Source organism: Anser brachyrhynchus (genome assembly GCF_964034855.1).
Source record: "Anser brachyrhynchus genome assembly, chromosome: 27".
In the NCBI taxonomy this organism is placed as follows: Eukaryota; Metazoa; Chordata; class Aves; order Anseriformes; family Anatidae; genus Anser; species Anser brachyrhynchus.
In genome coordinates, this window is record NC_137720.1 from 291,580 (window position 1) to 313,074 (window position 21,495).

The 21,495-nt window shown below is 40.8% G+C and overlaps 1 protein-coding gene across 2 annotated transcripts; it reads left to right on the top strand.

The window, feature by feature from the left end:
* Positions 1-350: 350 nt before the first annotated feature.
* CSDE1 (cold shock domain containing E1) lies at positions 351-21,459 on the top strand. 2 transcript variants are annotated; one of them, XM_080568775.1, is made up of 20 exons: positions 351-508; positions 4,295-4,693; positions 8,437-8,635; positions 9,289-9,398; positions 9,760-9,852; positions 10,391-10,488; positions 10,643-10,724; positions 11,075-11,203; positions 11,376-11,501; positions 12,516-12,728; positions 13,678-13,818; positions 13,907-14,065; positions 14,668-14,775; positions 15,639-15,814; positions 16,158-16,270; positions 16,795-16,914; positions 17,181-17,359; positions 18,431-18,594; positions 19,541-19,673; positions 20,148-21,459. In XM_080568775.1, the coding sequence occupies exons 3-20, from the start codon at positions 8,437-8,439 to the stop codon at positions 20,193-20,195; spliced, it is 2,391 nt and encodes a 796-aa protein (XP_080424901.1). In that variant the 5' UTR covers positions 351-508; positions 4,295-4,693; the 3' UTR covers positions 20,196-21,459. The 2 variants fall into 2 exon arrangements, with proteins under 2 accessions (XP_080424901.1, XP_080424902.1); XM_080568776.1 differs by lacking the exon at positions 9,760-9,852.
* Positions 21,460-21,495: the final 36 nt, after the last annotated feature.

Genomic DNA, 21,495 nt, shown 5'->3' on the forward strand with positions numbered 1-21,495 from the left:
CACAGTGTGGAGGACGGGCACGGCGCGCTGCTGCTGCCTAGAGGCCCAGCGTTCCCTTAGGTGAGGCTTCCGCTCCAGGCAGAGGTGTTCCCGATGGCACCGTGCCTGCCCTTGCGTGGCCCCGGTAGAACCGCGTTCCCCTGGGCCTCAGGAGCCCAGGGAAGGAGGTCCCGGCACCAGCTGCAGCTCCGTGCCCTCACCTAGGCCGGCGTGGTGCAGCGGGCCCGTGGGCTGTGCCCGGCCCCGCCGCTGCCTCGCCCCCTTCCCTCAGGCCGGGGGGGGGGGGGGGGGGGGGGGGGGGGGCGTGGCTCGCCTGCGCAGTAGCCGCAGCACTGGGCTGCGCCGTTGGCCTGTTGCCCGGCGCGCATGCGCACCACGCGACCGCTGGGGCCGCTGTGGGCGCAGGCGCGGCTCCGCCCCGCGTTCTCGCGAGAGGCCGGGATTTATTCCTACGTGCTGTGCCGTGCTGCTCATGGCGGCGCTGGAGCGGGGGCGCTGAGCTGTTGGGGTGAGTGCGGCGGGCGGCAGCCCCCGGCGGCTCCCGGCGCCGCGGAGACGGCGCTCGCGCGAGCGAGGGGGTACCGGGGCCTCCGGGGGGCGGCGAACGAGGCGGGAGGCGCCTTCGGCCCCGCGCCCCTCCTGCCGCAGCGGGCTCGGCGGGGGGAGGCTGCCCCGCGCCTCCCGTCGGCTGCGCGGAGCGGGGCGACCGCGGGGCGGGGGCGGGGGCGGCCCGCCTGCTCGGCCGCCGCCCGCGGCGACGGGGAGCCGGCGGCCTCGGGCCGCCGGGCCGCGGCGGCGTGCGCACTACGTTTCCCGGCGTCCCGCGGGCGGAGGCCCCGCCGCGGGGGGCCCCGGGGGGCCGGAGTCCCGCCCGGCCGCGGGGGTGGGGCGGCGGCGGCTCCGGAACTCGCTTTCCCGGCGTGCCGCGCGGCCCGCCGCGCCGCGGGGCCTGCTGGGGGCTGCAGGGCGAGAGGCGCCGGCTCGGCCGGGGCGCCGCGGGGGGGAGACTACGGGTCCCGGCAGGCCCCGGGCGAGGCCTCGGCGCTGGGCCTCCTGGGGACGGGCGGCCGCGGGGGGGGGGGGGGGGGGTGGCGGCCGGCAGCTCCCGGCGTGCCCCGCGCGCGGCCCCGCCCGCCGCAGAGCCGGGCCCCGTCCCTTTGTGTGCGGGGAGCGGCCGCCATCGCCCCCCTTTGTGTGAGGGGAGGGCGGCCCCGGCCCCTCCCTCCCTCCGCGGCGCCCTGCCCCGGCACGGGCGGCGGCCGAGCCCGGCGCGGCCCCTCGCTGGCCCCCGCGCTGCCGCAGCGCCGGGCCGCGGCGGTGTGCTGCCCGCTGCCCCCGCTCGGCGCGCCGCTGGCCGGGGCTCCTGGCGCCGCCCCTCGACGGAGCTCGCGGCTCCGGCGGCGCGGCCACCATCTTGGTGTGGGCCTCCTGGGGCTGGCGGCGCCCAGAGGCCGGCGGTGTGGGGCCAGCTCCGTGCCGCTCTCGTCTGGGTTCAAAGCGAGCGCAGGGCCCTTCCCCGAGCCCTGCAGCCTTTAACGAAAACCGATCTCTGTTTTTGCTACCTTTTTTTTTTCTTTTTGTTGACGATACTAAAAGCATTAAAATGGCATTGGATTTTTTTGCCTGTAGCTTTTTTTTTTTCTCTTTCGTAGAGGTCTTCAGTAATCTAGTAAATATTAGGTAGCTGATATCGCTGCTGTCATATTTTGGTTGGGGTGTTCAGGAGATGGTACTCGGTACTTTCATCCGATAATCACCTCAGAAGATGTGCAGTAGCATTATCTCCCACTGTCATCAAGCAGCTGAGCTGTGAATTCATAATAAAAATGCAAAGTTTTACCTCTGTTAAATTTAATCATGCATAAGAGGTGGTTATTTATAGAAGCCCTTGTATAAGTTCTGTGAAATACATGTTCTCACAGATACATAGCTGGTTTTGTGAAGAAAATGGGAATCAAAGCAGTGTCTTAATGTGACACTCTTTACTGCTAGGCTATATGGATTTCAAGGTACGAACAACTCCGTGTGACTTACTGTCATCTAGCAAAATCTAAATCAGAAAGACTCCAAAAACAGGACTAATACAGCCCTGTCGCTTCTTTGCCTTTGCACTAATCTGTTCAGCTGTAAATACACAAATGCAGAGTCTGCTGTGACGTAGGGGCTGGGCAGTTGCTCAGGGTGTTTACCATTTGGAGGAGTATTTATAGTAGCTGAATTAAAAAGTAAAGAACTTGAGTAGATGCACACACCTATTTTCCAATTTTTACTTGACTTAAGCTTGCTTCATCCTTCTGCCCCCCCCCCCCCCTTTTTTGAATGACTTAAATGTAGTAAGCAAATTTGTTAATGAGTCAAACCTGCTTTTAAGGGAAAAATCTTAATCTTTATTCCATTACCTGGCAAAATTTGTTTTAGTCATCTTTGGGCACAGACAGGTGTTTTGATTGTTCTATGAAAACATAATGCGTTCTGTGCCCCAAAAGTGTGAAATGTAATTTGATCTAATTGGTAGCTCTAGTGGAGCTCTAACAATATTAGTCTAACCAAGTGAGAGCGAAGTGTTTTAATAATAAGCTTATATGTTTCTCTGCAGTTTCTGTGGTGTGGTGTGTGCCTGCTTCGTTTCTGTTGAACTTGGGGGATGTTTGTTTTATCGTGAAAGAGATTATGGTAAAGGTTGTTTGAATCTTGTAAAGAGGTGTGTGAGAAGTCTAGCGATTCTGTTATTTTTGTATAAGCTGTATGTCTTCTTATTTCATCTTTTTAATATAGTTTAGTCCTTCACTGCAAACCTTTTATGCCAGATACTTCTTTGTACTTGGAGTTAGATTTCTGCCCTAGTTCAGCTTCACATTTAGTCTCTTGTGTATGTGTAATGGTATGACAAGAAAGTTTAATACTGAACAAAGTTGTTCTGAGTGATGGCTAAAGGAAGATGTTTTATATGGAGGGGAGATCGCTGAAATATAAACTTCTCTGAAAACCAGCTGATGAATTCGCATACGTCCTTTGTATGCTTTTGAAGGTTCAGAGTGTTTATCTGGAGTGGCTGACTGCAGTCGGCATTCACTGTGGTAAGTGTTAATGTCTTTGCGTTCACTTAAAAAACAAAACACATGAATTTAAATGAATGGTTTCAGCTTCACAGTTCACTAAAGGAAATTCAAAGCTCATTGTAAAATGAAAAACTGAGTTTCTCGCTACTGTGGGGAATAGGCTTTGCCCATATTTTTTTCATTCATTGCGGAGTTTGTGGAATGACTTCAGGAAGAGTTATATGCTCAGGGGATTCATGTTTTTAGATTACTTTGTAACATGCTAGTTTATCCATAGATTCACAGCTGTGTTGCTTCTTGACAGGATTTATGTGCAAAAATCTCCACTCCACCTGTTTTTTTCTTTATTTACTAAGTAAATAACAAACTCAAATCAAAGCTTGATTTTTTTAATATTATTTTAAAAGTAGTTGTCTTCATAAGCTTACAATTTTATGTGGTAGGTGGCAGTCTGTCTAAGCTGCTTTCCTGTGAAAACACAAAGTGGTACTGCAGAACACTAGGAGAGAAGTGTTAACCTAGTCGCTGTTGGGGAGAGGCTTCTGTGTTATGTTATCTGTACAAATATTTTCTATATTTCAACAACACTTTGTAAACAGGGTTTTAAGAAGGCCAGAGAACGACTCCGTGGTTATTTTACAAGCTGTGCCGGCATGCGTATGGTCTGTGTAGAATAGGCATAAAGCATCTGTAGGAGTAATTCAGAAGCTTGTTTATTTTCATACAAAGCTAAAGGTGCTTTAAGGGTTTTGCTGGTCCTTGACTTACCTTTCAGAACAAAAATCATCAGGAAATCCTAGTTCATCTCCTCTTTGTATCGTGTGGCTGTTTTGAAAGTGTGTGCAAGTTCTTGTTGATGAATTATGGGGCTGCATCCGTATAAAGTTTTTGGTAGCAATAATAGGACTACATCATGTATTAAATGGTGCTGATATTCATCCAAAAAAAAAAAAGGTTGCTGTTTTAGTTGTACAAACTGGGACCTTTCCTGGAATGTGTAACTGCATCTGAAGAGTTTAAAATTAGAAATAGCATATCACTGGCTCGGGATAGAGTTTCTTAGGAAACTAAAACTGAAAATGGGAACGCCAAATACATCTGTAAGAGAGCTTTTCCTAGTGTGGATCAAACCTGCAGCATTAAGGTAGAGGATATGTGCCTATTCATAGGAACAGCTAGGACTGTATAGTTTCTGTTAAAGTTATCCTTAGTGTGTGTCTTCTTTCTCTTTCCAGTATGAAGTGGAACAGAACAGAATTTACCACCTGAAACTGCTGCTTCAAGTTCAGATCAGGAAAAGAATATACCACATCGTAACAACAACTCAAGACCAAAGAAGAGGAAACTTACACTGAAGATACAAGGCTTGATCTGAAACCAGAAGTTTGTGCCTACTCAACAGCTTCAAAAGAGCACGTCCCAACGCTGCTAATAGTCTTTGTTTTCTCCAGTGCTGTATTGAAACTGCCCAGGGCAGCAGCACTTGTATTCTTTATTAGCTCGATAGATCACTTTCTCTTGCGTGCTCTCTCTCTCTGTCAAATAATAGCAGTCTTCATCCTTTGAAACTTCGTGCTGAAACAGAAGAATCGGCTAATACTACTGAAAGTGCAATATTTGAATATCACTGCGAGGTTGGTGCATGTGCTATTTAAAGAGTTACATTCTTTCAGACTTAATTGGAAACAGGTTATTAGCAGAAAGCTATTTTTTGTGTGTTTTTTTTTAGGAGTTCTGTCACTATGTTGGTTTGGTTGTAGTATGATGAATTAATATTACTTGTGTTATAGTTCTGTTTAACAGTACTTGTTTTATAACCTTAGAGAGCCGGTTATTAATGTTTCTCTATTCTAGTAAAAGTGTTGTGATTTCAATCCTTTTTTTCCCCCAAAGCTAAGAGTTTCCTCAGTTTGTGTAATCTCTGTTTAGCTTCCTTTCCATCTTACTGCACAGTTTTTTCTTCCTCTAAGTACTTGTATTGCTGAGCTATATTCATAGTTCTTACTCCTGTTAATTGACTGATTAGCTGTGTTAAAAGTGGGAGTGAGCTGTTGTGAGTGAACAGCACAGCCAGCTAGCTGTGGTCTAGTATATAACCATTATATTTCAAGTCTGAGCAAGTCTTGTTTGTGCATTAATATCTTGTAGGCTATTCCTAGAAGTTTCTTAACAATTCTGTGACAGTACTCCTGGTAGATGTTTCTTAGAGAACAGTTTTACGACAGTAATTGCATCTGTTTTTATGTTTTTATTCACTTACCAGAATTGGTGCATGTAGTTTTTTTGTTGCTGTTCTGTGCTCTGTTACAGCATTGAACAGTTGTGGCAATATGACAAGCATCTGGAAAGACTGCTGATACGTTATGCCATGCCTTTCCCTCTACAGCAAATCTTAGTGCCACCCTGAGGAGTATCTCTCTCCTTGAACTTAAGTTGTTAGGCTTTAGTTGATCGAAGCCCCACTACATTGCTTTGTGCTAAAATGATAAATTCTCCTTTAAACCCAGGGTGTTCAGATGGCATCGTGCAATGATGATCTTTGAGCAAGAGATAATAGTATTGTTCTAACACCAAGTTATGCTGAACATGTTTTTTAGGTAGATTTTTGTTGTTTTCTGTAACTGATGTACCTTTAGTCGTAACCTGTTACTTAATGTCTTTGCCATTGTCGCAGGGGATGTATGTGTGTTTGTGTACTCAGCCTGCACTGGAGGTGTGAAAAGACCATTTTTATCCATGACTGACAAAAAGCGTTTGTCACACTGATTTGAGCTTTCATAATAGGCAAGACCATTAACCCATTCTTCTGTGAAAAGGTTTAATTATAAGTCATGTTCCTTTCCCACAGCCATCTTGCAGTACTAATTTAATTTTGAAAATTATTTCAAACTCTAGGGTGGCTTCAGATGAAACACGTCAGCTGTTGTCTTCCACAGGGGCATCTTCCTTTCTATGGAATGTCCTAGGGGTTGCCTTATTCGAAAGATGAGGGTTCATATGTGATGCTGGCAGGGAGTCGTGCAGCTCTTAGCAGCTTGGTATAGTGCTTTTTTCAATTAGATATTCTGAGAAAATGTGTCCTCTAAACATAATCTACTGCATGAAAAAGGTGCAATTCCTGTGGTCTTTGTCCATTAAACAGTTTAGTCTGGGCATAAGGAAAATACTTCTTTGCTGGGTGCAAATAATAACACTGACACAAGGTTACCCAGAAAGGTCGTGGAACCTAGGTCACTGGAGGTTTTCAAGACTCAGCTAGACACCAGGATGGCTGCCCTCACCTCTTGTTGGCAAGAGGCCTTTGCGGGAGGAAGGTGGACTGGAGTTTCCAACGGTTCTCTACTGCGGTCATGTCTTTGATTCAACGTAGTTTCAGATACGTTGGTATTTTACACCTAATTGAGCATGTAATAGTATTTATGCCAGTTACCACTGTTCCAAGATACCCCACAAACCTTGATTCCTCATAATTGTAGAATAGGAATGCAGTATTGATTAAAATTGACTGGGTAACTGCTTGTCTGTTACACTGTGGCTTATCACACGACTCTTAACAGACAGTACTGCATTTTTTTGTCTTGTTCTACAATACTTTATGTAACACAGTGTGTTACTTAACTCCAAAACAGTATGAATGCTGTGGCAATAAAAATTCATCACCAATTTGCTTGCGAAGCAGCTGTTCGTGTAGCAGGTACATATTTTGTTTGATATTTGTAAACTGCCAGGTTGTAATGTTTCCTTGCGCTGGTGCTGTGGTTCCGCGTTGAAATCGAATATCCTCATTCTCTTGAGATTTTGACAGTTATGAAGTATCTCTCTTGGAAGCTTTTGTAGACATTTTCACGTCAGAATGACACTCCTGCAAAACGAAATGAGTGAAAATACCTCTTAGGTTTTGGTATAACATCTTTTTCAAGTGAAGCTTTAAATAACATGTAAACAATAGAATGAAGGTGGAAATGTTCCAGGAAAAATAAAACAGCATGGGTTATTCTTAACAGTTTTACCATTAGCTATTACCAGAGTTTTTTTATAACCATGTGGGAACCATGGTTGAAAGCTGACTTCTGCTGAGAAGTTGCTGTGTACAGTGGCATGAGGACTGGTATTTTCCTTTTTCTTTCGGAGGTCAGAACTCCATTCATTCTTATCTCTTGTAGTTGTTCTTAGTTAATTACTTTAATATTAGTCTTGCTTAATTAAAAAAAAAAAAATCTGCCCAAGAAGTTCACAGCAAGTGTTTTTCAGTGCTTTTTGATCACTTTTAAACTGATTGCAAACAACTTAATAAGCCATGCTATAGCTGTATCTTTTTAATACGCTAAGTAACTATATTACTTATTACTTATATTACGGTAAGAAGCGTGACCATTTTACAGGTTGCTCAGGAGTTATCCATCTCCAGCAAACGTATAGTAGAGTAGTTTTGAATCTCTTCTGTTCGATGCAGCAACAAAGCAGAGAGCAGATATAGTCTGATTCTGTAAAACCCTCTAATACTGTATTCCAAAATACACATTGACTGTTGCGTGTGTGTTTTTTTTCCTTGAGTGGTGCTTCTGGAATTACAGTATTTGAGGTGTGGTACATTTCAACTGATGTAATTGCTAACCTGTAAATGGAAACGGTTCGCTTTAAAAATGGCACCTCTTCTGCACAACAAAATCCAGCAAGTTAGTAAAGGACTTCTGAATATTTCAAGGTTGATCCTGTGCCTTGAAAAGAAGACAAGTTTTCATGGATGTAAGTTAATTTAACCGTTCATTAAAGCTTTTACTTTTTTAGTTTAATGATATTTTCAAGTTTTTTCAGTCTCTTCAGCACTTGACTTACTGTACCACAGAAATGTTAGCTTGAGGTTTGATTCTTGGTATTTCATCACTGTACAAAATCTTTAAACACTTAAAACTATTTTTTTAGTATAAAAGACTGAACAGACAAACCAGGGACAGACTGTGCATGGATAATGAACTTAGTACTATTGTTTCGTAACTTGTGTTTTCTTAATTACATGTTTAATTTGGAAGAGCAGATGTTTTAGGCATTTTCAGGCTGTCTGATGTGAAATGGTGAATGTAGGAGTGCTTTCTCTGAGATGTACTTAGGAACGTCATAGGCTTGTTTTGGTCTAAGCAGGCTTTATTTCAGTGTTTTATTTCTGGCTATTTTATGTTGCCTGAGTGAATTTAAGAATTCTTGTTTTACAAGAGCTCGACAGTTTTGGAATTCTTACTGTATTTTAAAAATGTTTAGAGTTTGCCTGTTACAGTAAATTCCCCAAGCTGTTGTGTTTCTTATTCTGGTATGTTTGTATGGAGAGACTTACGTAGCATGTTGGTTTTTTTTTTTTTCTGCTATGTTTTCTTTTGTACAGATGAGCTTTGATCCAAACCTTCTCCACAACAATGGACACAACGGGTACCCCAATGGTACTTCGGCAGCACTGCGTGAGACTGGGGTTATAGAAAAACTGCTGACCTCTTACGGATTCATTCAGTGTTCAGAACGGCAAGCTAGACTGTTCTTCCACTGTTCACAATATAATGGCAACTTACAGGAGCTCAAAGTAGGAGGTAATTAGGCAGCTTTTTGACCAAGTGAAGACCAGTCTTTACTTGTGGTAGAAAACCTTTTTATCTTGTGGCATTAACAGATGTGTTCTGTTGCTCCCAATGGGCTAAAAAGATGATTGAATTAATCTCACACTGTTGGTGAAAGATCTTTACTACAGCTTGCATTAATACAAATATGGCTGTTCTGGAAAAAGGTGCAGTGTTAAGTCAAAGTTGCATGACTAAGAAATAAGTGTTTAGACTGTGTAAGACTGTGCCTCACTTTTTTTTGGTAATAATTCATTTTGAGATTGTTGATTGTTTTGCAGAATGGGGAGGTTGCCGCTAATTTGTGTGGCAATTAAGGTTATAAACTGTTTAATAACAACGTTATGTAGTCTGAACTCCTTCAGTGTGAGGTCTGCTATATAGTGAGCAGGAGGGAAGGGGAGAGGAAGTATTGCTGGGCAAGCCTTTGCAGTGGAGTAGTTCTTTAGCAAAAGGAGTAAATAAGCAGAGAAGTAACTGCAAACAGCATATCCTTCATAGGTAACAAAAGTACCTGAGTTTTATTTTGTTGTGTTGAGGTACAAGCAGTGAACTATCAGATGTAACGGTTAGGGATTAAAAAAAAAAAGTCTATGATACCATTACTGTGTTTGATTGTTTTGTAGATGATGTTGAATTTGAGGTGTCTTCTGATCGCCGAACTGGAAAACCCATTGCTGTTAAATTGGTGAAGATCAAACCAGAAATATTACCTGAAGAGCGAATAAATGGACAAGTTAGTGCCTGTGATAAATGTCTATTTTAAATTCACAAAATTTCCATCCTTTACTTCAGGAATGACAGATTCATTTAGTGTGCACATTAACTGCATGCAGTATTCAGTTATACTGAAATCTATTTTTGTTATTCTGGTAGCAATTCAGAGGTTTGGTATGACCTGCTGCTTTGCTCCAAACAGTTCTTCAAGTCAACAGGTGTTCTATAAGGTTGAAACGTTACAGCAAGGCATTCCCTGTTGACTTAAAACTAGAAGTGCATCCTTGAATGTATAATAGAGGGTACTGAGATTCATTCTGTTTTCAACAATGCTGCTCCTGAAATGACTAGCAATGGATTTTTTTTTTTTTGACTGGTAGGTTGTGTGTGCTGTTCCTCACAATTTAGAGAGTAAATCTCCAGCTGCCCCGGGTCAGAGTCCAACAGGGAGTGTATGCTACGAACGTAATGGGGTAAAGCTTATGTATTTTATTTGAACTCTTGACTGATCCGTCACTGTGGTCTGTGAGCAAAAAATCTGACACAATGGAGACAATTGATAGTCCTAAGAACTGTAGTTCTTAGAAGGGGAAAAAAAAAGCATACTTCGGTAATTGCTACAAGCAGATACATTAATCGTACAGCTTGCTTGCCCACCTGTATCTGTGGAGAATTTAATATAGAACCAAATAGTTTAGTTGTTTTTCAGTTTTAAAACTGAACAAAGCTTGATTATGTAACATTCATGTATTCTTAGTTTGAACTTTGACAGTTTAGAAATTGACATTTAAAGATAGCCTTGTACATACATTTCAATTTAAGTTGCTTGTTACAGACTTAACAAAACAACACTGGAAGAAAGTATGTTTTTGCATGCAGTGTTTGATCATTTTCAATTTTCTCACTAAATTAATTTCTTTAATACCAGTTACTGTCACTAAAAAAGTGTTAATCGTTCTTTGAATTGACTGTTTTGCAAGTAGAGTAATATTAGTCAATGTTAATTTACAGGAAGTGTTTTACCTGACTTACACCCCGGAGGATGTTGAAGGAAATATTCAGCTGGAAACAGGAGATAAAATAAACTTTGTAATTGATACAAATAAACAGTAAGTTGCTTTTACAATTCTGATCTCATACTTCTCTTTTAGTAGTCAGGCAGTACTTCATGCCTGTTCTAAGAGCTGAAATGACATTATGAAATAAGATTTTTTTCTCCAGTTTAAGTGTTTCAGGTTTATTATGTCTACTTCTTCCCTCTAGTACTGGTGCTGTAAGTGCTCGTAACATTATGCTATTAAAAAAGAAACAAGCCCGCTGTCAAGGAGTAGTCTGTGCCATGAAAGTAAGTGATGCTTTAGCTTCAAAATATTACTTGAAGATTAAATGCTTCTCTGAAAAGTGGTAGTCTAAGTAAATTCAGTGCATTAAGAGCTATTAAGAGTTTGGAGGTGTGAAGGTCAACTGGGTAAAATAATTTAAATATCTAATCTTTGATACTAATAACCTCCTTGAAAGCAAAGGAACTCCTGTTTGTTTCCCTTAATATATTTGTTGTGGTAGTCTAAACTGTATGCGCTAATAAGATTGCTGTACTGGGATGGCATAATCTTTTATTGTGTTTGCTAGAACTTGTAAGATGGTGTATTGATAAGAGATTTTGGCAATTTATTAAACACTTTGTTCTGTTCTTAGGAAGCCTTTGGATTTATTGAGAGGGGTGATGTCGTGAAGGAGATATTCTTTCACTATAGTGAATTTAAAGGTGACCTAGAAGCCTTACAGCCTGGTGATGATGTGGAGTTTACAATCAAAGACAGAAATGTAAGACGAAATCCAGTAAAATCTGAAGATGAGATCCTAGGGTGCAACTGGACATCTTTCTATTTTTTCAAATTCGCTTGTAAAAAGAAGGGGGAGGGGAGGAAGTTCATAGGAAAATAATCTGTTGCCTTCCCACTTCAGTATGGATATTTAACTGACTTTGTGCTTTTAGGGTAAAGAAGTTGCAACAGATGTAAGACTGCTGCCTCAAGGAACTGTTATTTTTGAAGATATCAGCATTGAACACTTTGAAGGAACTGTAACCAAAGTAATTCCAAAAGTACCCAGCAAAAATCAGGTGCATTTCAGTATTTAAGTTTGTGAAATAATGTATTGGATTTCAGTCAGAGAAAGCTCCCTTTTTTCTGTAACAGTCTACTACGTAAGCATCGTGTCAGAGTAGAAGACTGCTTAACTTGTAATAACCATTGACAGCAGTCACAGTAAGAAATTTTTCTAAACTTTGTAAGGACCAGGGATTAGGGTAATATATGATAGTGTACCTTGTGCAGTGTGTTGTCTTTTAATCTTTCAAACACTTCCAGCTGAAAAATGGGGACATTCACTTTTTTTTTTCTAAAGATGTATCTTAAAGGCAAAAGCATAGTGAAAAGGGAAGAAAATACAGTTTATGGATTCCTGTGATCAGTTAATGGATTGGTTTGTTTTTTTCAACAGAGATGACTTGACCTTTAATGTTTGGCTTTTAGGGAAGAGTGTACATGAAACCACTTCTCTTAAGTGTTTAGGCCAGCTACATTGTTGTTTTGGGTTTGTTTGGTGGATATTTTTTTTGCACGTGTGTGCAGAGCAGGTGTTCTTGAACACTTAACAGGAAAGCCTCTTGGAAGTGTGGTAAGTATGGTTACAAACTTAATTCTCAAAACTGATTCTTAATTTATTTGGCAATACATGTTTAGTACTTCAAAAAATCAAACTTGTATTTTGGTGTGCACAGTAAAATTGCAAATTAGAAATGTTATAAATGAAGCCTTGTGGATAGAATCAAGCAGGCATTTGGTGTTGTCCAGTACATCTGTTAGTATTAGTGTTTCTGCAAACTGTTCTGTTTGCAGTGAAGCTGAAGTCTGTGGAACTGCTGATTTCATAAGTAAGAGAGGAACTAAATTAAATTCTAGTAATGCCACTGTAATCTTAGGAGCAGTCATTCAGACGTGGTGCCTTCCAACCTCAAATGTGGAAATGAAACTGTGCTGCTTAACAAGTGTTTTCCCAAGTGCTTATATAAAGTTTTGAATGCTGAGCTTTGTAGGCGAACTAAACTTTTGTGTTGCATTTTTCTGTCTGCTAGAATGATCCGTTACCTGGCCGCATCAAAGTTGACTTTGTGATTCCTAAAGAACTTCCATTTGGAGACAAAGATACAAAATCCAAGGTGACTTTGCTGGAAAGTGACCACGTTCGATTCAATATTTCAACAGACAGACGTGACAAACTGGAACGAGCCACCAATATAGAGGTTCTTCCAAATACTTTCCAGTTTACTAATGAAACTAGGGAAATGGCAAGTATCTATTTTTAAGTCTGTATTTCTTGAGGGGAAGCAATGAAGGTGAAAACTGGGGTGGTTGTCTCAATAACGTAACGTGAAAATCACTAATGTCTTTCATTATCTTTTCTGAAGTCAAATCCTCAGATGTACTCTTCCAAGACTGTGCTTAAATAGTAGAAAATCCAGAATTAATGCTGTACACTTCTCCTTTATGAAAATAAAAAGTTAACTACTCAGTAAATGAAATTTTATAATAAAAGTAAAGGTTAATTGGCCTTCTTGGAGTGGATTGCTAGCTGGTTATAGCAGACACATCAGTAACCCAGTCTTGAACAATTAAGAACTTTCATGGTCTGAGTCTAAGTAGGTAATTCATGTTCCTTAGGAAAACTGGAAGACCTTGAGGATTCTCTGGTACAGGCAGTGAAAAGTCTTAAGAATCAGGGGAGATACTGTGTTCAGCTTCTGAATTTTGGTCTTAATGTTCTTTGTGCAATCTCTGCCTGAGATTCAGGCAGAAGGATGCTAAACAGCTAAGTTCTGTTATATGCAGAGCAGCTCTTGATGGGTGACAGAGACTAAGTTAGATGTGCAGGTCAGTATTAAAGAATATCTCATTCCTGTAAAAAGTGCTGGAAAAACTAACCTGTGTATGGATAGTAGTAATATCAGGTTCTTTGTAGTCTTTGCTATTGGCTTAAACTCATCTTTTCTGCTTCACTTTCTACTTCGTATGACTAAGAGAGTGAGCTGAGGAATCTAGGTAAGTGGGGTTTGCTTGAATTTCAGGTTGGCTATAACCATTAGCAGTACAGTTTGCAGAGAAGTGCATATACTAAGAAGTGTTTTTGTAGGATTGGAGCTTTACATGCAGGTTATTATGTAGTCTGCAGTTCTATCTTATTACAGACAAACGTTCTGTACTTGTAGTAAAACTAATTGTCCCTTTGGTTATTTTCAGGGTGTGATTGCAGCGATGAGAGATGGCTTTGGCTTCATTAAATGTGTCGACAGGGATGCTCGTATGTTCTTTCACTTCAGTGAAATTATGGATGGAAACCAACTCCATATTTCTGATGAAGTAGAGTTTACTGTGGTTCCTGTGAGTGGTACAATTTCTTTGAAAACTAAGATTTCACAAAAGTACTAACATGCAGCCTGTCTAAGATCTTATTGATCTTGTTTTTCAGGATATGCTGTCTGCCCAAAGAAATCATGCTATTAGGATTAAAAAACTTCCAAAGGGCACGGTTTCTTTCCACACCCAATCAGATCACCGTTTTGTGGGCACTATAGACAAAGAAGCCACTCCAGCTAAAGCCACTAGCCCAAATAAAGGCAAAGAGAAGGTAGTATGCAAGAAGCAGCAGCTGTGCTGTGTTTCTGGCTTTGCAGACTGAGGCTGCTTCTTTTAAATCTGTAACTGAACATTCTGAAGCACTGGTTATCCTACATAAATATGGACTGCATTGAATTGCTAATGACAGCACTCAATGAAAACCAGTTTCTGTGAAATGAGATACTAAAAGCATGGTTAATGATGCTGCAGTTGAGGGTAATTTACAAGAACTTGATGAGAAGATCCTTTCTCTACCTCATACTGCAGAAGATGCTAGAATTGGTTGAAATCAAGGTTCTAGGGCTGGAGAAGTGTCTCTTGTTTTTGTTCTGCTGCTTTAAACTATGATAGAATAATTAAACTTTCAATAAATACTTCATAGGAATAGTATCTTCAGAGAAAAAAAGAAAAAGTAAATTCTGGCTCTTACTAGACAGGGTTATGTCATTTGAAGCCTGTGGTTTTTGATCTTTTTATTCTTCTTATTCGTATTTCTCACCGGATGCTGCAATACAAATGCAGCTCAACTGAGCAGTGCTTAAATTATATGTAGTAAGCTTGTTTGATAACAAATAAGACACTAATTGCTGAATCCTGATGTCTTGTCTTTAGGAAGCTGAGGATGGAATAATTGTTTATGATGACTGTGGAGTAAAACTGACCATTCCTTACCAGGCCAAGGATGTGGAAGGATCTGCTAATCCACAGATTGGAGATAAGGCAATATGACTAAGTATACCATTGGGGAATAATTTTTTTGTGCACTTTAAGATGAGAGCTTCTCTTTACCTTGTTACTGAATTTGTTGCCTTCCTTAAATGAAGGACAAGGCACCCAAAGAGTCACCTATTTCTGTTATTCTGGCCTGGGTTTGAGTGGCTTAATCTTCTCTATGGCTAAGAAAGTATATTCTAAAACCTGGTGACACATATATAAAAATACTGTCTTGCTATGTAAATTATACATTTTACAAGTAAAGAATTCTTAGCCTTGCTTATAAAGACACTGACTCCACTTGTGAATAATCAAGTGGAGGTTAGCATAAAGACAGTGAGATGGATGTTGAAAAAGCAGGATGTTTCCTTAGCAGCCAAATGGCCAGGGAAATAGTGGCTGGGGAAAAAGCTGATAAATCTGGAAGAGCAGCCTGAAAGCTTAATGTTCAGGAGCCGTGCAGGAGCATTGCAGAAAGGCAATGATTACTGCTTTTAAAATTATAAAAGGAGTGAGCCAAATTACGTACGTGCTCACTGTGGGCCACTGGTGATGAGTGGTGCAAAGAAGCAAACCACATAAAGGTAAGAAACTTTATATTTAGTAGGCAAAAGAAGGAGAGAAGTAGAGGCTGGCTCACCTTTTTAGGTGTTATGCTGTGACTCTGCCCTTCTCTGGAATGTAATAAATGTCAGTGACTGACAGATGTTTCTGGGAGAATAGTGGCTAGAAGATGGCTTTCCTGCAGAACCTAGCTGTTCATTCCAGCTACGCAGCCTTGAAATGAGTTTTTTGGGTTGTAGGGTATTTTTATTGCTTTTGTTGTTGTTAGTTTTTGTCTGTAGTATTGATATGTACCTCTTAAACAGGTTGAGTTCAGCGTTTGTGAAGTGAAGAGAACTGGTCTGCAAACAGCTGTTTCTGTCAGAATGCTTGGACGCAATTATAGTTCTAAGAGGCTTTTGGGATATGTGGCAGCCCTGAAAGATAACTTCGGATTTATTGAAACAGCTAATCATGATAAGGAGATCTTCTTCCACTACAGGTGAATGACAGTCCTTTTTTGTACAAATGACTGTTTAACCCTTTTGGACCTCACATGGTTATATGCTTAGATTTCTCAAGTTCCATTGATTATCTCTACTGGACTGGTTCAGGCTTTTCTGTTAGTCTATGTTCGTTGTGATCTAGGCCTCTGAATACCAGGCCAAGAAATACAGTTACTGAATTGTGTATTTGAAAAGTTTCACTTTCTCGAATGAGTATTTCTTGAAAATGTGAGATACTGAGTCAATTAAATGGATTCTAATCAACCTATGTAAATGTTGGATGAGCATCACTCTTGTCATGTGACTAAAGGAAAATTGCATATAATTCTATTCCTGTAGTGAGTACTGTGGTGATATTGATAGCCTGGAACTTGGAGACACAGTTGAATACAGTTTGTCAAAAGGCAAAGGAAACAAAGTCAGTGCAGAAAAGGTGAACAAAACACATGCAGGTAAGACTGTACCTGGTAATTTCTGCTTAAAATGTCCTTGAGAGGTGCTGATAGTTAAAGTTTGCAATTCTACGAGGAGAAGCCTAGTGGCAAAATTAGCCAAATTAGTAATTCTAGTTGTGCTGTTCCTCACAGAAAAATTGCAGGTGTGGGTATTAAGGATTTTGGGGTGCAAAATGCATGCTTAACCAACATTGACTGATTAAAGGGAGCTGGGAATGCAATGGTAGGAGAAGTAAAATCCTTCAGCGTGCTTTTTCAGGTTCTGTGGTCTCTAGTTTCATGAGAAGCTAATATCCTTCAATTTATGCTCTTGAACTGTCAGGGTGGACTTGATTAGAGAAGCTGTTGCTACATATTGCTGAATTAGAGCTGTTCTGTTTTTACTGGGCGATCGTGCACTGTTGTAGGCTTGTTCCAATGCAAACTATAGGCTTGTGGTCAATATGAATCAATCAGTCACTTTTTATTTTTAAAAAGAAGTATGCCTAGAACATCCTGATTCTTGCACTGTTTCTTTCCAGTGAATGGTATCACTGAAGAAGCTGATCCAACTGTTTACTCTGGTAAAGTAATTCGTCCTTTGCGGAGTGTAGATCCCACACAAACTGAATACCAGGGCATGATTGAAGTCATGGAAGATGGTAAGACTTACTGTTTTTACCTGAGACTTGCTTTAAGTATAGTAAACATAGTCCTTCAGATGAGGGAAATTGTAAGTATTTTCTTCACAGATGCACATGAAACGTAGGAATTTAATAAATTACATGTAAATAGAAGTGTTGAGGATTATATTCGCACTACTAAGATGACAGTAAAAGTACTATTTCTAATGCTAGAAATAAGTTCTAAATGCCCTCAGGTAGGAAAAAAGACTCTTAATTATGTCGTGTATGTTTTCTTCCTCAAGGTGAGATGAAAGGGGAGTTCTATCCATTTGGAATTGTTGGAATGGCAAACAAAGGTGACTGTCTGCAAAAGGGAGAGACAGTTAAGTTCCAGCTGTGTGTGCTTGGCCAAAATGGGCAGACAATGGCTGTCAACATCACACCATTCCGCAGAGCCACAGTGGAATGTGTGAAAGATCAGGTGAGTGAATACTGCTCTGAAGGCAAGATGCACGTGTTTGAGTTGGCATACAGCAGATAAAAACCTGCTTCAGCACTTGAACGCAGGAAGTTTGTTGTGCACAAATGGATTGCTTTATACTGTGTTCTAGTGTTCTAGGGACCTGGGCTTATAAAACCCAGTTACTGATTTGTGCAGTGTGTAACATGGCTTTAGTAATGGTGAACTAGTACTTCATTTGGTGCTGATACTTCAGTGCTAGTGAGCAGCAGTTCCTACTGTGGTCGATTTTGAGGAGCTACTCTGTCCTGTTCATTGAGATGTCCTAGAAACTGATCTGACTAGTTTCTGCTGAACAAGGCATTAAAAAGTGTGGTTTTTTTAAAAAAAAAAAAAAAAAAAAAATCTGCTTCTAGAAGAAGCTTTTTCACAGTATTAAGCAGTTGATGATTGTGGTCTACCCTGAAATGTGAAGTTTGACCTTTGTCCTAGTTATTTGCATCTCAGAATAGTTAGAGAATTAAGTGTTGTGAATACTGTCCATTTCTATAGTTATTCTGCAGCGTTAAACTCTAGTTACTTATGGAGAGGCCAGATGGGTTTTGCTGGATATTGCTTTATCATAGAATATCGTGAGATGGAAGGCACCCACAAGGATCATCAAGTCCAACTCCTGGCTCTGTACAGGACCACCCAAAAAAAACCAAACTTTTTTTTGTCTCTCACTGGTATAAAAAATGGTTTCTACTATGTAGTTTTGAAGGTGGTGTCTTAGAAAAGAATATTCGGCAATGTGTTTTGTTCTTTTTCCTCAGTTTAATACAAATGCCAGGACTTGGGCATTTTTCAGAACTTGGTTATAGGCTTTGGGGTTTAAATGTACCTTTAGAAACGCCAGAGGAGAGTGGCTAGACTTCCAGAAGTACAGAGTTCCGTTCAATGTAGAAGTTGCATTTCCTCTTGCATTAGGCTCTTCAGAGTCCTGTGTTTTTTCTTTTTTTTCCTGTAAGTTGTTAAATTGCAATAATGTGTGTTGTTGCATCTGTTTGGATCAAGGGGAAAGAAATAACCGTATGATGTGTTGGTTTTCAGTTTGGTTTCATTAATTATGAAGTGGGTGACAGCAAAAAGCTCTTCTTCCATGTCAAAGAAGTTCAGGATGGTGTGGAGCTACAGGCTGGGGATGAAGTGGAGTTCTCAGTAATCCTGAACCAGCGCACAGGGAAATGCAGTGCCTGTAATGTGTGGCGTGTTTGGTAAGGATTACTGTTTTAATCTAGCAGACGGCTTGCATGAGTAGTAGAGTGCACGCTACTTCTAAACTGAGCTAGCTGTTCCTAGAACTGGAGCTCTGAATTTCAGCTGGCTTCAGTGGGAGCCTCTCATCTGAGAAATACCAGCACTTGTAAGACATGCAGTGCTTTGCAGCATCAGAATTCAGCTTTACTTAATTGCAGATAGCTTGTTCTGCTTTTATTCTCTTCTTCAGAAGCTCCCCCATAGCAAGGACTTGGACACAGTCTTCTATGCAGAAATTAATGAATGATAAGAAAACGGATGGAATTCTTCATGAAGTTCCTGGACTATGACAATTTATGCTTTATGCATAGCACTTCTACCTGCTCCCCAAGGAGCAGGTGTCTTTCACTTCTAAATAGGAGAAACAAAAAACACATTGATAGTCTTTTTTGACTAGGAGATAGGTGTTTGATTTTTTTTTTTTTGCTTTTGAATGTCTTCTAAATTGTACCATCTTACTTTAAATGTACATTTTGCTTAAGCTTGAGCAATCTTCCTGTTGCCATGGAAGTGATAATATTTAATTTTTCTTTCCAAAGTCTGTTCTCATTGTCTTCAGAGATAACTGTATCCTGCTACTGTGTGCTGGCAACTCACAAGCCTTTTATTGGTGTAGCAACGGAAAAGTAGGGAATACTGTCATGCATGCATTAGTAGTAACTACATCACCCTTACTGGAGAAATACCCCTTTTGAGAATGAGAATACTGTTCTGATCCAGTGCTGTTTCAGTCTAGTGGTTAAAGTAAAGGTTTTGAGGCAGACATCTGCAGTGTCATCCAGGAGGTCTGCTTTCAAACAAGACAGGTTGTGCTAATGACTTAATAGGGAAAGTGACTGAATTTAGTAGTTTACACCACCTCTGGGAAATCATCAGTACTCTGTGTGGTTGACTTTGTTACAGTGAAGGCGCTAAGGCTGTTGCTGCTCCACGACCTGATAGACTTGTTAATCGTTTAAAGAGCATTAATCTGGATGATGCCAATGCTCCTCGTCTAACAGTTCTTCGTCAGCCCAGGGGACCGGATAACTCAAAGGTAAGTGAAATACAAAGCTGGCTTGCAGGATAACTTCATTTTATGCTTTAACTTGGATAACATTGGCTCTGCTACTGGAAGTCTAAACTGTTTGAAATGTGGTGTCCACTTTAATTCCATAACAAACGAGTCTCCTGCTGTGTGAAATTAGCCTGTTTTGGTCAGAAGTTGGGGACGCTATACTCTCTGTTGACAGTGTATGCTGTGGTTTCAGAAGAGCACGTGAAGTCTTGTCAACGCTTGATTTATAGAAGGAATAAAGTGTCTGGAATCTATGAAGTATCTAGGACTTATGAGGGTTCTGGTTTTAATTTGTAAGGAGTAACCCCCACAACCCTGTTTTGTTACTGTCTCTGTTTCTGAAGACAAATGTGGTGAATTAGAAATGTTCTGATGCTTTACGTGGTTGGAACAAAGCAAGTTTGCCTTAAAGCACGGTGCTGGACCTTAAAAAGCTTTTGTTTTTTCTTGCAGGGATTTGGTGCAGAGAGAAAGATCCGTCAAGCTGGTGTTATAGACTGATCAACAAAGCCAATACCTGAAGTACGACTGAGTGGTGGGGGCTGGTGAAGGGTACTGAATATCTCCCTATTCATCCCTTCCAAATTTTAAGAAGCTATTACACCAGTTTTAACACCTTCTCATGTTATGTTTAAAATAAATTTATGAAACCATTTTAAAATTATGCACAGTTGCATTCTGGAGAACTTAAGGTGGCGCCTTATAGTATCACATTTTAGAAGCTTGTTTTGAATGGTGCATTTAACGCAACTGGTAACTGCAAATCTACATTGCCTATGTGAGTAAACATTATAGACAGCTCTACTCTGGTAGACCTTATGGAATTCTGCACTACAGTTATCTATGCTTTCTTTGTTATTTTGGCCAAGATATTTTACTATGCCTTAGTACTCGATTGCATTGTATCTTTCCTTCCAAGTGGAAGTGGAAGGCTCACTTCTGCTCGCTCTGCTCAAATTCTGAGGACCATATGAGGGTGGAATAAGTTCAACTTTATAGAAAATCTGTATGAGTATTCAGATAACTTAAGTTGATGGCCAGATGTTACCATGTTTTCATATTTCATTTAACTTGAGTCCTTTAGACAGCAAAGTTGTGTTAGAGCTCAGTGAAAGTCTCTTTCTGGGATAGACTTATTTTTGTAGTGTTCTGAAACACATGCAGTGCAGAATTTCATAAGGCTGAGGTGTGCCATCAGTGTGGTAATTTAAATATATTTAAAACAATGCACAAATTTGCTGCTGCTTAGAACACTGCAGCTTCTAAACCCAGTTTCTTTTACTGATTTAAATTTACAAAGAAAGAAGTTGTGCCTGAAGTGAATACTTTTTTTTTTCTTCTTTGCAGCCGGCACCCAGTGTACTGTAAAAGAATAAATACTTAGGCTTTCCATAGCTGTATTGAGACTTTCATCAAGGTGAAATAGTTGATGTCTGTGTGCTTCCCCCCGCCCCCCCGCCCCTTCCCCTGTTTCCCCAGTCACACTTTATCCAGCAAGAAAACTGAATGATTGGTCTAAGTATTACTTTACCAAAAAGATCAGGAGTTACTTTCTTTGAATAGAGGGCAGTACTGTGTTGTTTTTTTTTGTTTGTTTGTTTTTTTGTTTGTTTTTTTCATGTTACCTCTATTCTCAATTTAGGGTTTTCTTCTCTGGGAGATGCATTATCTTTGTAAAACAAACATTGCTTTCTCCAATTTTTTTTTTTTTTCTGTTAATGGCAAAGAATGGAAATAGAATAAAGTTTTACTGATTTTGAGACAACCCTCCCGCCTCGCCCCTCTCTGTCCCGGCGCGCGC

Coding starts and splice junctions, on each gene's coding strand:
- CSDE1 (XM_080568775.1), top strand. CDS start 8,437: ATGAGCTTTGATCCAAACCTTCTCCACAACAATGGACACAACGGGTAC. Junction 9,399..9,759: donor AAGAGCGAATAAATGGACAA/GTTAGTGCCTGT, acceptor TTTGACTGGTAG/GTTGTGTGTGCTGTTCCTCA. Junction 14,066..14,667: donor CAAATAAAGGCAAAGAGAAG/GTAGTATGCAAG, acceptor TCTTGTCTTTAG/GAAGCTGAGGATGGAATAAT.